The sequence below is a fragment of the Dicentrarchus labrax genome, unplaced genomic scaffold (assembly GCF_905237075.1).
Source record: "Dicentrarchus labrax unplaced genomic scaffold, dlabrax2021, whole genome shotgun sequence".
NCBI classification, from domain to species: Eukaryota; Metazoa; Chordata; class Actinopteri; family Moronidae; genus Dicentrarchus; species Dicentrarchus labrax.
Window position 1 is genome coordinate 5497458 of NW_026136702.1, and position 18535 is coordinate 5515992.

The 18535-nt window shown below is 40.1% G+C and overlaps 1 protein-coding gene across 3 annotated transcripts in view; it reads right to left on the bottom strand.

The window, feature by feature from the left end:
* Window positions 1-4382: 4382 nt before the first annotated feature.
* disc1 (DISC1 scaffold protein) overlaps window positions 4383-18535 on the bottom strand; it is a 45815-nt gene continuing 31662 nt past the window's right edge. For 2 of the 3 annotated variants that reach the window (XM_051428702.1, XM_051428694.1), the window contains exons 11-13: window positions 16434-16677; window positions 14018-14062; window positions 4383-8113 (exon numbers count right to left, since the gene is read on the bottom strand). In XM_051428702.1, the coding sequence (XP_051284662.1) occupies window positions 7841-8113; window positions 14018-14062; window positions 16434-16677 (562 nt within the window). In that variant the 3' untranslated portion in view covers window positions 4383-7840. Of the gene's footprint in view, window positions 8114-14017; window positions 14063-15226; window positions 15263-16433; window positions 16678-18535 lie in introns of all 3 variants that reach the window. The other variant, XR_007888283.1, reaches the window with a different exon arrangement.

Below are 18535 nucleotides of genomic sequence, written 5' to 3' on the forward strand. Positions count from 1 at the left end.
AAGGAACGAGGGCCGTGCGCCCAGCCTCCCATAGCAAAAACCTCCCCATCGCTCACAGGAGCTCTCATTACTTCTCTCCCCTTCCCCTCCGTCCCCCAGCCCCTCTCTTAAAGGCAGCCAGCTCCATCCATCAGATCTATCGATCCTGTCTCCCCCTGGTGTGGTACCTGCCTGTTTTTGAGAGTAAGTGGGAAGGATGGCAGAGCTGGCATGATATTTCAGCTTTCCAGTGACAGCCGCGTCCCCCAGGGATGTTACAAGGTGAACCAATGTCTGGGCTTCTTGGAGGAAGTGCTCCCCCATAGATCTAAATGGAGGAGGTCTCTCTGGAGGAATTACTAACAATATGTTTTTCCTGCTTGGACATTGAAGTAATAATCAATTCTCTGTTGCTTATGCTGCTGGTTACACAGCTTGCTAAAAAAAGAGTATCCCATTCCTCTTGATATTACACATGAGAAAGCAGCTCAAAACAAACCAAAACCATTTTTTCCCCCAAAAAAACACTGTCATAACTGTTGTTTAAGGCTTGACAGTGATGTTTCACAAAGGAACTTGGATACTGTAAATCTTCTTAAAGAGATTTGATGGTGTGTCACACAGAGTTCCTGTTGGCTTTGATCTTATTACTCTGATGGTTTTTGGGCAGAGAAGCAAGCCATAAGCTTTTAAAGCGATTGCCTTTGAGAAAACCATTTGACATCAGCAGTTATACTTCTAACTGGGATTAAATACACAGCATGTAACATTATTCAGAAGTATTTGTCTTTCAGTCAAATTCATCCAAAATTTGTTTTGTATGTTTCTTCAGGGTCCCTTGGAGTAAATTGTGTCTAATTTGAAGTGTTTTTATGTAACACGGACAAATGTACATGTTTGATCTGAGAAAAGATCTGTAAACCCAACACGCTGATAGTTAGGATCTTAGATACAAGATACTGAGGTCATGAGTGCCCTCAAAGACCCTTCAAACTAATCCTAGAGAGAAAGAGAGAGAGAGAGAGAAACTAAAAATAATCTCTGAAATGTATTTATTTGTCATAGTTCATTTAACATGGATAACAGGATGCGGGGAATATGACCTCGGTGTCCTCGGTGGTAGCTATGGCTGTGGCTGTCTGACACACATAGAGCTCCTTATTGTTACTTTTCTCTAGGATGCAAGCTTTTTTATTATACTAACTACCCAGTACTTCCTTGATTTATTCCCTGAAACTCAAAAATGAGAGACTGATTGTGTGCCAGATGAGTTGTTCTGGGAAAGAGATAAAACGTGGATTGGTTCAATCATGCATGTTCTTCTATGAAAATGATATTAAAGTTGGAGTGTGGTGTATCATTGTCTCAGTACAGTATTATCGTCCCACAACCTCCACCCTCAGTCCAGTCCCAGTGGTTCACAGTACAGTCTCTCACTATTAAGGCACATTAGATATCAGATGCTTGAATCATCAGAGATTTAAATATATTTTAGTGTCGCGTTCTATTATTTTTTCCTTGGGGGTCTTACTGCTCAGATAGATCACATGCAGGCCAATTATTCCGAATTTCAGTCTGAATGATTAAATATGTAAATGAGTAATATTTCTGATTGGGTTCCTGCAGGATCAGTAAATCTCTCTCTGCACTTGCACAGACACGTGTTGCACACACACCTTGTTCTCTCAAACGCCTGCCTTTCTTGGAAAGGTCTCGCAATTTTTCATGTGTAATTTCTGAAAGGGCCAGTGTGTAAATTAGATATAGCAAAATAAAAATGAGAATAGACATGTGATTGCCTCTCTGAGTGCATTTCCTCCAGTGCTGTAATTTCTCATACAGCCATAAGTGATGGAAATAGGTCTGTTTCTGAGGAGACTGCAGCTCCCACTGGCACAGTGTTTATAATTAAGTGTGATTTTCAACATCAAGATCAGACCACAGGAAAAAGAATAAGGCAGGCTATTTCCTGTTGTCTCTGCACAGTCTGCTCTGTTGTTCATTTGTGCCACACTTCCGTTCCTGGTTTGACAGAGGAATATGCAGATTTTGAGTAGGGAAGACTAGCAATTTAAAATGCTTATTAATTCCACAGGAATTTCCTCCCTGTTTAATTGCTGGGTTGAATTTATTCAACAGTTGAGTAAAGTGCAGAGTGAATTTGAATGAGCTCCTAAAACCACTGGAAAGAGTCAAATAAAAGGCCACTTGCACGCGGCGGTGAGTTCGGTGTCCAGGTTTGCTCTGTAGAAAAAAATACCTCTCAGGAGAGTTAACTTCACTGACTCAATGACCAGAACTGACATGCAGTCACTCACACGTAATAAAAGGTGTCAGTTTCAGAGGAGCATACAGAAATCTCTGGAGGTGTGAAAGGCATGAATACAAAATAAAAACTCAATTTGCATTCATTAGTGGTGTCTGTGACGCTGGTTGAAGCGGTGCGAGAGGAAAATCTGCAACACGATCTATGATTCTCCCATGGTTCAGAGAGTTTGTACATGTACCTGTCAGACAACGTAACAACTCAGCAGGGAATCAAATAAACAAATCCAGATCCCAGACCCAAATCCCCTGATACAGACACACTCCTGAAATCATTCATTCATATTCAGTCATAAAATATTCTTCATAAATCCAGAGAAACATTCGAACAAGGAGTGGGACAAAATCACTTGTATTTGCATGTCATTTTCAGATGCTTAATGAATTTTTCTGTTCTCACCTTTTATGGTTTATTTTCCTCAGGCAGACTCCTGTTTGCCTGAGTGACACCGGAAAATGCTTGAAAGTGAATCAATTTGGATTGGAAACAAACCAATTTATCTCACCTCACTGGCAAATTTTCCATCACTACATTTATTGATTGATTTATTTATTCAATGTAGAACAGTTCCATGCTGCCTGCACAAAAAAAAAAACAAAAAAAAATCAGCATTTGCCAAATAGCAATTGTCCAATCATAGCTTAGCAACTGTAACTAGGCAGGCAGGTCTGTCAAGCTTTGGATTTCTCCACATGTTGAAGTGGTTTGCATGTGGCTGTTGTAAAGAGTGATTCTCTGTGTGTTTATCTGCTCTAACGTAAGCTGCAAATGTTAGCATGTCTGGCTAACTAAATTAGTACCTGGCTACAGTAGTAACCTATAATTATATCCAACATTTGACATTGCTTTGTGGGGTTAAAGGTTATGTTAAAAAACAAGTCTGTCCATGCCTCCTCTTTGTAGTATTTCTCCTGCTGCACAGCAATGATGTTAATTTTTGGCCTGGGACATGTGGGTTTAGCCTCCGTCTTGTCACACAATATCATGTATTAAGCCATAAATTGCGATTTTTAAAGGGTTAGTGTTTTAAGTCAGCTGGAAACATCAAAAAGTTAGCCGGTGATGATATTTTAAATCAACTCACAAAGCTGATGTTAGGTTGATTAGCAAGCTAGCTCCAGGTGATACAACCTGCTGGCCACGGTGGTAATTTCAGCCGACAAATCAATGATTGCTGGCTTGAAATGAGAAGCCACCAGTTGTTTACCTCTGTCTGAAATCAAGGGACCATTGTTTTGGAAAACAGTTATTTTCCGAACAATGGTGAATGAATTTCAAGTTGTAAACTTCACTGTTATCAGCAAGAAAGGGGTGGATCTGACTAGATTATATAGGAAAAGTATGGAAAGAACAAATTAGAATACCATATAACAACATTGGGAATTGCAGAGACAAAGGACTTGCACTGCATGGTGCTTCATTTTACATCAGGAAACATCTCACCCGGTTATATCTGCCTGCTGAAAACCATCTGGGTTTTTCTCTGTGGCCATTTTATGAGCAGAGCTGCCACGTGGGGCACAGTATGGTGCAAGCACACATTCAATTATGAGGTGGGGGCGTTTGGCAGGAAGGTGTGTGTGCCAGGCTCTGTCTGTATGCTGCCTGAAGCTGATAGATGTGGAGACTTCTGGCCTGGCAAGTGGTTTGCAACCTGTCAGTAATGTCAGAAAGGCCCATTGTGCTTCTGAGGAAAAACCCTGAGCACTCAGCTGTGTTTACAGCCCAGAGCGCGGGACTGCAGACACGCCTCTGAGGATCCCTCAACAGCCTCCCGCTCCTAAAAACACAGAGCAGAATCAGATGGAGACAAAGCAACACCATCCCATTTTTCTCCGCCATGTCCTCTGTGAGGCTGCATCCCAATTAGCCACACCGCCGCTGCTGAGGCGAGATAACAATAGAAGTCCATGTATCCCCTAAAGACCTCACTAGAGGACCTTTATTACCGTATTGATATCTCCTACATGTCACTACTGCCCTCACTTGCCTGGCAGCATGCCCGCACATCTTATATGAGGGAAAATCACCAGAGGGGTTGTAACTCAATACAAGAAGAAAACAGCAGGACACAACATTAGACTTTATGGTACATGCTGTAATTAGTGAGATGCTGCAAGGAATAAATATAAAATATGATACAGCAAGTTCAAGCTGCACAGTAAATTAAAAACTGATTAATAGGTGAAAGTACAAAAAATGTTTCTGGCAAAAAAAAAAAAGTCAAGTGACACCCAGTGGAATGAACAAAAATATTCAGATAAAATAAAATTAAAACAACACGTTATCAGTGGCAAACAAACACAACAGACAGCAGTTGCAAATATCTTATGAGTCCACTGATGTTTTATCCTTCAATATTTCCTACAATAAGAAACATGTATTTTAAAATACAGAGCATCTCTACAAGCATACGCTGCTTTAAGACAGGGAGGGAAATAAAATCTAAATATTGCATTTTCCACACAAAGAAAAGAATAAAGTGTTCAAGTTAGCTCACATTCTGTAGCACCACAATGAGTTATTTCATGGACAAAATTACACGTAACTGAAGTCCAATCGTACAAAAAACCACACACAAAAGTGGCTAGCTAAAAATGAAGCATACGTTTTCGTTTATGTGCAAGACTGTTACCAGTAAAAGATGTTTGGATTGTCTATTTGGTCCCCGGTCAAAATTCAAACAGGTGGCTGCCGTGAGCGATTGGTGATTTTTCGACGTCAGTTTGATTTCAGGCTTGCTATCTTACTGTTTTTGTCGTTAATTTTAAAGTGAGACTTTTGGAAGAATAAATAACACATTATAACACCCTTGATAAATTTGATACACTCTGGGATTTTGGTGATACAGCTAACTAATGTTAGCTAATCTAAGCAAACACCAAACAGACATTACTGAGTCAGTTAACTCCTCTTTTTCTACTGTTACATATGTTTTACCATTTACCATAATTCATTAACTTTCACTAGTGGCCACAAGTTGCTGTTGTTCAGTCGAAGTTACACAGTCTCACTTTGAGGCTGATCATTTCTTACTTGCCACAAATCTGAACTTAAACTCTTCAAATAACCAAATAATCACAAAAATTTCACGTGATTGCTCAGCACTAGTATGACATGACATAAAAAAAACTGCATCCAAAAACATCTTCATTGAAAAAATAATCAGTATTTCCGCTTTGTGGCCTAAGGCACTTTTTACCTGGTTAAACTTCAGCTGGCAAGATTTGAGGAACAATTTCATTAAAGTGTCTTATATTTTGCATTCATATCAAAATCCTTCATATGTTTTCCCAGTTGTGGATGTATAAAATGTTACACAGACTTTCTAAGGCTTTGTACTGGAAACTTTCAGCAGTACCAAAGAGGCTGGTTGCAAAGCCCTTTGAGTGAGGCTTTACAGTAAATGGATATGGGGTCACTCCTATTGCAAAGCTGAGGTCAGGCTCTTAGAGAGTCGGTCTGTGTGTGAGTGGTCATAAAACACTACTAGCATCCATTTCAAATGCCCCAGCTGTCACTGAAGTACTGGTCCTCTTCTTCCTCCTCTTCCTCTTCTTCTTCTTCCTCAGTCTCATTTTTCATGAGGTCATCATCCTGTAACTCACTCACTTCCTCTTCCTCCTCTTCTTCCTCTTTGAGCTGTGCGAGCATGGTTTGTAGAGTGGTTTTGACTTCCTGAACCTCCTTCTCCAACGACTGTGCAGTGTGGGTTAAGGAAGACTACGATGCTGCGGACACAAACCGAGAGTCGGACATTAACGTGTAAATAAAAGAGCGTGCCAGCAGGCAAATATCAGGGCAAATGTGACACTTGTGGCCCTCTATGGTTAATGGTAACAACAGTGGAAAGCCATAACCTGATGAAGCCATCAATCTCCAATTTGGCCCCCAAACGGATTACTGGGACAGATCATCAAGTCATACCCAATTTAACCCCATCCAATTCAGTATTCATGAGCTCATCTTGTCTGTGAAGCTGGGTGGCAGTGTGGGGACCCAAGCAAACAGGCTGCCCAGCTAAATTATTCATAAACCAGCAATGAAACGGGATAGAGGCTGTCATCAGTGGGGGGATTGTTTAACCTGCTTAGAAACTCAAATTAATCGTGTGAGTGTCCGGCTTAAGTGGCAAATCAAAGGGATGGCTTTGATGGCAGATGGGGCCTGATGGCTCGTTTTACTGTCTGAATGGACACAGATTGTCCTCATTCATAATTAACCAGCCGTTAAAGAGCTTTTCATGAATACTGCAGAAGGTTCGACCAAACTTTTAAGGCAACATGGTCCAAATGGGACGATCCGAATTATGTTGGAGGCCTTAAAGACAAACCACAGAGACTGACAACATTTTGCCCATTCAACTCTTTTTTTTAAATTCCAGTCTCTGTGGTCGTCCATTCCACCTCCCTGTATTGAGAGCAGGGACTCAATTAAGACCCCTAGAGACTGAAGGTCTGATCTTCCCGTCACTATAGCAACAGCAGCGCCATCCCGAGTTTCAATTTCTGCAACCCAACAACAATATTGGCCTGCATCTTCAGTGTCCTCAAGTGTCCATCGACTTCAAAAGGCTGGGAATGAATGACGTGTAAGGACACAAAAACAGAAAGGTGGAGAGAGGCGGGCCAATCTGTGTCTATCTCCTACTGCCAGGCTGCATCGATATCATGCAAACAGCGACGGAGCCCGCACTGACCCCTGACAGCACAGCGGGGGACATGAATCTCTAATCAGATGTGAAAACAGTCCAGCCCCACTTCAACCGAGAGTAAAGGATGCACTGTAAATAAATAAAACTAAATAAACATCTTCATCAGATTAGGAAAGTATTTCTGGCTGCTCGTGTTCAAAGAAGAGAAATGAGGCGTGACACTAAATAAATAAATAAATAAATAGATAAACAGCAGGTTAGGTGGCAAATTTTCTTCAACCCCGTGCTGAAATATTGCCTTTTCTATCTGTCTTAATAAGCACACAGTGTAGAGGGGAAAAGTGGAGCGAGAAAAACACACTAATCTATTTCCAATCAGCTTTCTAATTAGCGCGGAAAATGATGTATTGTGACCTGTAATCAGCTTCAACAGTTTCATTTGAGTCATTATCATGGATATTGTAATTTCCTCCCAGCCAGATACCAGCAAGTGGAAGTGGGCAGACGGAGGAGGGGAGGGGAGGTGAGGGGAGGGGAGGAAGGGGCGACTGAGGGGAGGGGAGGGTCAGCAGGAGCATGGACATTAGGATATGACGGGAGCACAGTCATTACAGTGACATTGCTCTATCTGTTGCGGCGCTGCCCCTGTCGGCCGACTTTAATCTCAGCCTGTGGTGACTGGCAGCCCACATCAAGGACCCTCTAATAACCTCGCTTGGACTTTTACCATTTTCATTTTCCAGTTGGCACGTCCAGCCTGTCAAGAAAAATCCTCTGATCCCAGTTTATCTTCAATTCCCTCCCTGAATGGACCCATAATGTCAGATAAAGCAGGATGAAATTTTTTTCTCGAAAGGTAAAGTCACAGAACATCAGTCAGCCTAAAGGTAGTTTGGATGTGTACTTTTGAGAGTTGGAAGGCATTCGAGGAAAACTGGGTCCTTAAGATGGATGGACGGAGGCAGAAACACACACACAGATAGTATAGTTTCAATGATGTGTGTACATTTAGAGAGCAGTGAAAGGATATGAGTGAGGGCCTGATCCCGGTTCAGTATGGCCGTCTGCAATTCATCTTCCAAGGTCATTAGTCTGTCACTGATCAGCTCGCAGCGCTCGGTCAGGTCGGCAGCCTCAGCCTCGCTGCACCCATCCTGGCAGGAAAAGGAAACAAGGGATGAAATGATTGGTAAGGAAATGATCAACAAGTGAAGCTGCAATGGTTCAAATATATGGGTCTGATATTGAAAATGAATAACAATAACAACAAGCAAAACGGAAAACTTTTTCGTACTGGTATCTAGAGCCAGCGTTTGGTTTTGTCCATTCTGGGCTACTGTAGAAATATTCAGTACAAGGTTCATTAATCACCATAATTACACAGGTAGATCCATGCAGTAAAATATTGTGTTATAACCCATGTCTTCTCGTTAGACAATAATTAAACCTGACACACTTATGCTTACAATAAGTGAATGTTGAATGGTGCTACAGAGTGAACACCTGTAGCATTATTGTGTCATACAACAAATCATCAACAAATAAAGTAGATACTGACATATTAAACCACTATAACACCTAAGACCAGTGAGTATATGTTATAATATTTCAATTGAATATATATATAAATGAATATATTATTTATTAAAGTTAGTGTATAGACGTCTTATTTAAAGGATTGCTTTTCTGAAAACATTATACAACACTGCCTGACTTGAGTTGTTTCATTCTCTCTTTAATCTTAGTTTTAATTGGTTTAATTGATTGCATATGCGCTCTTATAACCATGAGTCAGAGCTCAACATGGAGCTTTTCCAGAGTTAATCTCTTTCACACTACATCGTTGACACCGTTTCAACCAGACACAAGTCTGAAGTGGAGAAAAGCAGGCCAGACACAAGGCTGCCAAAATCTTTGTTTGGTAAAGCACCAGGGTCATCATGTACACAATACACACCAGAGGGCCTGTGTGCACAGCATTGATCTGCAGATCACCTGAGGATGCTGTGAGGCCTGAGTGTGTGTTGGAGGGTGATGGGGATGTCAGGTTGGTGGGGGAGCAGAGTGCAGTAGGGCAGAGCATTCAGAGAGCAGAGCTGGCCATAATTAGAACAGGCCCCTTTGCAGACATCGTGTCCTAGTTTCTTCACACTTATCAAGCATAGAGAACACAAACACACGCAGGAGAGTACACAGAAGCACTTCAAGCAAATAGACACACGCACATGCACACAGACCCAGTGTTCTCGTCAAACAACACATAGAAAGTCTAATCTGACTCATAGCTGCAGGTAGGAAATATCAACTCCCTGCAGCTCAGAAGTGTCAGAACAATCACTTGAAAGTCATGTCTCTGGTCTCTGTCCTGGAATAGCACTGCTTCTCTGGATGATGTAACACCCCAAAAGAAGTGTATAACAACAATGAGCCAGAGGCGCAACGGTGTGTACAAGTCATCCCAGATGCAATTATGGAATTAAGTAAGACTTAAACTCAGAACAACCCACAGGACAAAATATTTAAAGAAAACATCTTGTGTTTGTGTGTGGGGCACTTAAATGAACAAACACAATCACGCGTCTGTCCTCTGGCGTCAACTTATGTGGGGCCGGGATCCCTGTACAAAGACAGTAGACAGTCAACCTATAGATTCACTGAACTGTTTGTTTGTCAACCTTAGGGCCTTCTATTGCCGATAAGTGCCCTGTGTTTCTGTAACTGATTGATTCTATACTTTACAGCCTCCAGTCAACATTTGTAAAGTCAATACAACCACAAGGTAAAAAACAAAAGCTCACCGTGACACTGTTGAAAACGAGACAGTCTGTTGTCAACTTTGTAGACAAAACCTTTTAAGAAACTGTTAAGACTATTCAGAAGCTTTATTTAGCTCCTGGTGGCGATCAAAACAATACAAATAACTTTCTGTGCTACCACTGCCTTTTACAAACAAGAAAACATGCGAAATGAAATTTCAACAACATGTCAATTTGTATAATAGAATCCCAGGCACGCATGTATTGGCGTGTTGATTCCTGATGTACATTAGTGCTAATGTTATTAGACCAAAAGTAAACAAAGCAGACTGCAGAAGCATGAACTTGAGCAAATTATTTAGAAATTCAATATCCACACTCGTGTATGCGCTGGTATGGTTATTTAAACAATAATGAGTGAGAAGCAGCAGGTTATTGCGTGAGTCCCCATGGGTGCTGTTAGGCCCGACACTTTGTGCCGAGCGGGCAATATAAAGCAATAATATTGCACCGGTATTACACTCAAGGTCATAATTGCTTTTACAAAAAATAAAGTAGGTGAATTCATTTTAAACTCAAAAGGATATTAACTAGCTGATGATGAACTAGTGTCTTTGTTATCGTTGATGCCTTGTTAGTAAGTCAATGGGTCCACAGTTAGAAATACTGTCACTTTCCAAGATCATCTACAAATCTGTGCAGAGACAGTATGAGGCGTTAGTCAGTGGCTGTGTCCCAGTTCCATACTGCATACTAATTACAGCAACATAATGATGATTATATGGTTTCATCTGCACATAAAAAGAAACAGTGTCCATCCACTTTGACTGCATTTAAGCACAGAGCACCATTGACATAAACACAGTCCGCCTCTCTTCATCCGGCGCTCTGGCCACTCAAGCAACTAAAAGGAAATGATATAATATGTGCACCTTTAGACATCAATCAAACTGCGACTCTGAAATGTCACTGACGATTAAACTTCACAGAAAGGAAGCAAACTTTTCTTTTTCAAATATTTAATCGTTTGATTTAATGCTTTTTTTAAAAAATCTCACCAACAATCACAATTTATTTGAATCTTTTTCATTTCAATGTGTCACAATGCTGCCCATCAACAGCACTCTCAAAATCAACAGTTTTCTCTCTCAAAAATCAAACGGCATAATGACAGTTTTGAGTACTTAATTTAGTCACTATTCAAGTGTTAAGTGGAATTTGGATATAGCTTCAGTTATTGAGTGTGCTGTTGGTGCACACTTCTCTCCCACAATACACAATTGTCCACAGTAATAAGGTGAATGGTGCCTCTGTCATTCCCACTCAGCACCCCGTAGGCCTGCTCTCGCACCATGTAACTTTGGTAACCGACTTTGGAGAAGCGTGTAAAGCTTTACAGCAGCAAGCCACGCATCACCAGTCACTGATTTTAGTAAAACTGGGTCATATGTTATGGAGAAAATGTTTTCTGGTTTTCCCTCTGATCTCTTCCAGGACAGAAAGCTTTGGTTGTTGCTAAAGTGAGGCACTGCAGCTAACTGGGAGCTCACTGGAGCACGAGTGTCTGTGTTTAGCCCTCTACAACAGGAGCTTTGGTTTGTACGCCCAGGGCAGAGGAGCTGTGCCGAAATAGGCACCAGAAGAAATGTCACCAGGCTCGAGAGCCACTATGGACATCATTAGATGGCTATTGCTATGTCCAGTGTTGTTGCACTTGCTTAATGTTTGGCTGTGTAAGCAAAATAATGTACACGTGTACAGCTGTTCATATTTATGATATTTATGAATAACACTGGGGGCATCAAATTGCAAAAATACCAGCTCTTAGATAATGTTGCTTAAAAAAAAACATATTAAGTCTTAAAATAGTGGTTTGGTTAAATTTAATTTGGGGTATGAGTCACAGTTTGATTGATATTCATACATTGCTTGATTGATGTCCGTACACGCTGTTTAAAATGAAAACCTGCATATATTTCTTGTACACTGACTGTATACAATAAGTGATAATAAGTATATAATAGCTACTGTGTACAATTAGCATGCAATAAGGAATTCTGCCAAAGCACTCATCTCTTGATTCTCACAAGGCTGGTGTAAACAAAAACTACCTGATTAACAAAGCTAATCAAAAGCCGTCAACATTTCAAATTAATAATGTCTCTATTCCTGTTCGGTACAGTGGGTCAGTATGAAGAGGGGGATGTAAGGACCTTGAGAGGATAAAAGAACAATTAGTAGAAGATTAGAAGAAAAAAGAATAGTGCTTAAACACACACTTGCGCACATGCACACACACCAATCAATCTCCATTGTGGCAGCAGGGCAGCAGCATGGCAGCAGCTAAGTGGAAATCATTTACTTAAAGTCATTATGGAAAGGAGAAAGAGGTCAGACGAATCCAGCTCCTCCATTGTGCTATCACTACACCATCAAGACAAAGATACAATATCATTTAACAGCCATCATATCATCTGACTGCGTGATACATCATATTTTATTGTGATTGAGGCATTTTATGTCAACTAGTTTTCAATAATTCAAGTTGCATAGTTTTGATATACAACTCACTGCCCCTATACACCTTGTGCATGAGCATAAATTGGCCATTCCTGTCTTGGTACCTGTCGCCTGTCAGGTTTTAAATCCTCACAGAGCACTTATGAAGTTTATAATAATCATGACACGTTTTCCATTAAAATTCTTGGTCATTTTTGTTAGACAATGGGTCATTGATTACACACAGAGATGGACAAAAGCAGGCGTCTCATTTCTTGCCAGCATACAGCTGAAATGCAAATTGTATTGGCTGTACTGTAGCTAACTATTAAAGCTCCATGAGTTGGCTTAAAACGCTCTCTCCAACTGACCTTACAAGGTTTTCAGGTAATTTAATTTAAAACACAAATTCTATAAAATGGTCTTAAATATTAATATACATAAGATTATGCTAAAAGACTGATGCTAAAGCTACACATCCCAGGCAAAAAGTTAGCATCTTCATCAGTAAGCAGTCACATTTAAAAGAGAGTGTCCTATTGTATTGCAGTATAACAAGGAAAAATGCAGGATCACACTAATATAACCCTGTCTGACTTAGCTTACAAGCAAGTTTTCCCCGTAATTAAAACAATAATTATGGGCGCCCGGTTAGCTCAGTGGGTAGAGCTGGTGTCCCGTGTACCGAGGCTGAGACCTTTCTGCAGCGGCCCAGCGTTCGAGTCCGACCTGCCGCCCTGTGCTGCGTGTCATCCCCTCTCTCTCTCTGCCCCCCTCTCCTGTCTACCTTCAGCTGTCTCTATCAATTAAAGGCTATAAAATGCCCCAAAAAATACAAAGAAAAAAAAAAACCACTTGAAACTTAAAAATAATGTCACCCTCATATTTAAAATTACACTAGGAAGAAGCTTTGAGGAAGTGATGAGTTGGACAAACACTATCTCAGATAATGAGTTTCCTGGGGTTGCTGGAGCAGCATTGGAAGTATCGCTTGGTTAGGTTACTATTGCCGGTAGTAAGCTAATTAGCCTGACACGCTAACATATGCAGCTTACATTAGAAGAGATAAACACACTGTTAAATCAACTCTTTACAATTTTGCTCTTGTATTTTTGGTTTTGGAAAGGCACAACTTTCCAAATGTTGCAGCACATTGCTTCAACACATGGAGAAATCCAAATGACAACCATGCCGGACATTACACTGAGATATTACCTTACCCATCTATTTATCTTTTTTATCTTCTCTACCTCAGTACTTTATTCTATTGTTGTATTTATTTATTATCTATCTATCTATCTATCTATCTATCTATCTATCTATCTATCTATCTATCTATCTATCTATCTATCTATCTATCTATCTATCTATCTATTGCAGTAATTCTTTTAGGTGCTAAATTACTATCTATTTCTATATCTATTAGAGCATTTGGTAGACATGCATACACCACTGTCAGACACATCAGTTTATTCTGGTTCTGGTGCCCTTTTTACTGTTTGTCTACCAGGTGTGAAAGAGTATAAATGTATGAATTTAAAGCAGGAAGGTGCTGAAAGGAGAATACATGTTCAGCAAAACTCTCCCCATGCATTACTAAAGGCCGGGTAAAACGGCACCAGCCGAGGCTTCTCATGTAAATCAGTATTGATCAGACAGTCGGAAAGGCGACAGAGGTCATGTTTAAGTTACGGTCAACTAATTGATTCCTCTGTGTCCCAGTAAACCCAGCGTCAACGTAACTGACACTTTAATTACACTGATAACATTCAAGCGTGTAGTGACAGTGTTAGCATTACCAACCTCTGGGTGATTATCCTCCATGCAGAACAAAAACTCCTCCAATTTCTGCAACAGAAAGGGAAAGGTTTGTTAAGGCCACACAGTCATAAACCTGCTCATGAATTATTGAAAATGCAATTATGTTGGCTGTGTACTGTATGTGTGCAGCATCATCATAATGAGAGGAGGTTATAATTATTCATCACCAAAACTGACAAGGAGAAAATAGATTAACCGCCTCATCTGTACTGCAGCTTTCCTTTGTTAGTATTCAAAGTGTGTAATTGTACATTCTTCACTAAGGAAGGAGGTAATAATTACTGTACCTATTGGACGCTAACATATTGTTTGTGGCTTTAGGGTAAGTACATAAGGAGGCAGACTACAACAAATAATAATCAGCAAGGTTTAATGATTATTTTTAATTAAAAAATGTGTAACAGCCTTCATCGCTTTGCTCTCCAGTAAACACAGCTGACCATCTATAACTAATGTATCTGAGATCAGATTGTTAATATGCTACAAGCAGTCACACAAACCAGATTGTCTCTGCTCTCTCCAATTACATCCATCTGACAGCAACATATCATCTGTCACATGCGGTTTTCAAGGTACAGCTTGCAAAGGTTTTCTGGCATCCAGCTGATAAAATACTCTTCCATTGTCCCTTTGCTTTGAGATGACAACACTCATATCTACCAACTCCAATTTAAAGTACGTTTTTTGATATGTGGGTCCTTCAATCTTCAGAAAAGTGAAGTATATTAAGATATTAAAAGAAACTAAATGGCTGAAATATAAGAATAACAGTAAAATAAGTCTCATATTTCTCTATGGTGTTTGCTTCCCTTGAGAAAAAGCCAGAGCTGCAACTGAATGTGCTGTGAAGCTTCTCTTTGATAAGAGATTACAAGGTGTTCTTATGAAAAACATGTTAGCTGGTTAGTTGGGAGCATCAATGTGTTCTCCTCACAGCCTCTCTGTCCATGAACGTCATAGATAATTTTTGTTGAGTTCTGTGCAAATTAATTTGAAGCAAAATTGTGACTCATTTCCAAATGTTCTAAATTGGAGAAGCTGTGCACTGATGTTCTGAAACATTCAAGGATTTATACTACCCAGGCTGAATTCAGAGGACATTTTGCTACATCCAGTGTTCCTGACTTGGAGGACACAGAAAATAGAGTGTACAGGACAGAGACAAAAGAGAGGAATGGTTGGCTGTCTCACCTTTTAGTTCTTGGAGAAATGTTAGGAGGGGCCAGGCTTCAGGAGGAGAAAGAAAAGCAGAGAGAAACAAAGGGAAAGCAGAAAATGGATCCATGCAGTTTGTAAAATGCAGTCAGGCAGGGCAGGGAAAGAAGACATCAATGCAAAGTGTATATTTATGGTTGTACAGACTGTGAGAGAGGGTAAAGAGTGTGCAACAGAAGGAGTTATTAAACATGACTTCAAGCTTCAAGTTTTAATACATGCAAGTGGACATTCTGCCAACAGCACCAGTGAAGATCCCTGACATATATTTCCTTATGGACACAGTCCATTAAATCCATACTGAAATAAGCAAATTGGAAATTTAAAGTATACAATATTGTTGTTATATTGTTAAAAACAACATGTTAAATCACAAGCTGTGAGCCAAACTAACAACATATAGTCTCATAAAAACATGTCTGGCAAGTGTGCTATTTTTTTATTAACACTGGTTCTGTTGGCTTTGTTCCTATCTCCGACGAGTCTGTCAGACTACGTGGGCGGAGGAAAGTGTGAGAGGAGGAGAGAATGAGTCGGACTCTGCCCTGAGGCAGTGGACCTCAATTCACTGTGGGACAGACCAGCACAGCGCGCTCACACAAACACGCACCATACACACACACACACACACACACACACACACACACACACACACACACACACACACACACACGCACACACCACAGACATGCATTCCCACTAAATGCATGTAATCGTGCAGAAACAGACTCTTAAATCTGCACTCTGTAGAATGAAACTCTTCAAGGAGGCTAAAATATTTCCAAATGGTTGCCTCCCTCACGCCCACATTTTCCTCGTTTATAAAATACCTTCGAGCAAACATGATAATAGACAGCTGCTCATCTAACTGTAGTCGACAGTCTTTTATACTAGTTACATGAATGTACGGACTAAAAATGTCTCTCTCCAGTCAAGTGGTAAAACTGACCGAGCAGGAACAACTTATTTGAGTTCATGTTTGACACCACAGTAATAAAAAAGTCAATCTGAAAGTGGGTTTTGTGTAGAAAATATGAGACTTCAGCAATTGAAAGGGAGGACATCTTTTATATTCAAGATACTCTGAATCTCAGTCTGCATCCATCAATCTGTCATGCATGAATGCATAGGCGTTTAAATGAATAATACATTGTGTGTTGTTAACAAGCTGCTGTTGTGTTACCTTAGTGAACTCTGAGTTCTGTAAGTTGGCCTCAGGACACCAGCGCCCTCCTAACGCAGTCAGCATGGCGCAATCTTCTTCTTCTTTGGTGCACGGCTGGGTTGGAAGATAAACTGCTGCAGTCGGGGGGTCTTCAATGTCTGCTCCACTGCAGCTGGGAGTCCGCAACTGGAGGCCACGCAAGAACAGGTGACATGCTTCCAGGTCGGCTTCCCAGATCCGCTCCAGGCCTGGACAGCCACAGCTACAGAGAGGAGCAGGCCAGTGTGTTACCATAACATACCATATTATACAATGCAATGCAATATACAATAAACTTTATGATATGTGATATATGATATGATAAATATTAGGGAAAAAAACATGACACAACACCATGTGATGTGATATGGTACAATTAGAATTACAGTAAATTAATAATATGTTACAGTTAAACATACAACAAGGAGTTTTTAATTGGTTATGAAACCTCTAAATTTAATACTGAAGCCTCTATATGACTAACATAGGCAAACAACACCCTCAACAATTGCCCAAATCTATTTAGGTATTCTTAATGCCTGCCACTGGGTCAGATTTAGTCGGTTTCCCCTTGAAATTAGTGAAACGAGCCAGTAGAAACCTTACAGCTTTTGTCCAGAATCAACAGAAAATTCCATGTAGCTGTTTTAAACATGATGATGATGGTGATATGATATTTTTAACCATACTACACAGAAGTAGATATATTAGTGTGTATTAATTTGTATAGTCACATTTTGTTTGGACAACACTTGGACACAAGACAAGAAAAAACCCTTGCGTTACCACAACTTAAACAACGTATATAACATGTTGATTTGTGACCTTTAGAGGTGTTGATCAGTGTATTTTTTAAGAAGCAGGCAGCTGTTACCCTCTGCTTACAGTTCTTGCTATGCTATGCTATGAGAAGAGAGTGGTATTGACCTTTTGATCTAACTCTCAGCAAGAAAGTTGATTATATTTTCTCAAAATGCAGAACTATTGTTAGTTTTTATTCATCTAGAAAAATGCACTAGAAAAATGCTTAAGCATGTTGTGCATGTACATTTAATTCCCATTTATATGGTTAGATGATGATGATAAACATATAATTTGAAAAAACATCACGATCATACTAATATCTGTATAAAAGAACATCAAAAATAATGAAAAAATAGGTACAAATAGACGTAGGTAATAATTGCTGCATGATAACAGAGCACAATACTTGTACAGGCACAGCAAAGGACATCTTGAATAACATCTCTATAATAACGCACTGACAAAAGAGGGACAGGGGAGAAATGAATCATTCAAAGATTGTAATTCCATTGACAAAACGTAATGAGAGTGAATGTCCTCCTGGTAGGCTGCCCTTTTCTTCAAAGAGCTGCAGCAGAGAGAGCCTGGATGTGTTCATCTCTGCTGGGGTCACTGAGCAGGAGTTCAGGGTAAGGGCAAGAAGATTGCTTTTTGTTTATCTACTCATTGAGTCACAATCAGTCATCGTTCTTCACTCTGACCTTGGTGACATCCCAGATGCAAGCTCCCAGTGTAAAAACAGAAGACAGCAATTAAAGCAGCTACATGTGATTGAATATATTATTCAGAAAATGAGCAGTATGGTCACTGACCTGTGGAGGTCTCCGTTCATTGTTCCATTATTTAGGTTGAGCTGGTCACCGTGTGAAAGCAAATGTTTTTGTTTCACTGTACACCAGACACTTTATTGTATCAGGTCTTTTTGGGCTTGCCAGAAAAAGCTTTTCCATTTCCCTCAAATTAAATACTCCTCCTGACTCACAGCTGAGACCTCTGACCTTTAAAATATTCATATTTATTCCTCTTTTTCTTTCAGTGACCTTTAGATAACAAATCATTCCCAAAAAATTGTAGTCCCAGGTGACATTTTATGGAGCAAATCCATTGATCTTGTTGGAAATTCTGCCTTTAACATGGTTTAAGAGACACAGAAAAATGCAAAACCTCCAATAAAGAGCATAAATACTTCAAAGTAAGAAACACAATCTGCCTCTACTTAACAACTCAATACAAGCCTTGTTTCCAGGAATCCATCTTCTGTAAAGCGCAAACTAAAG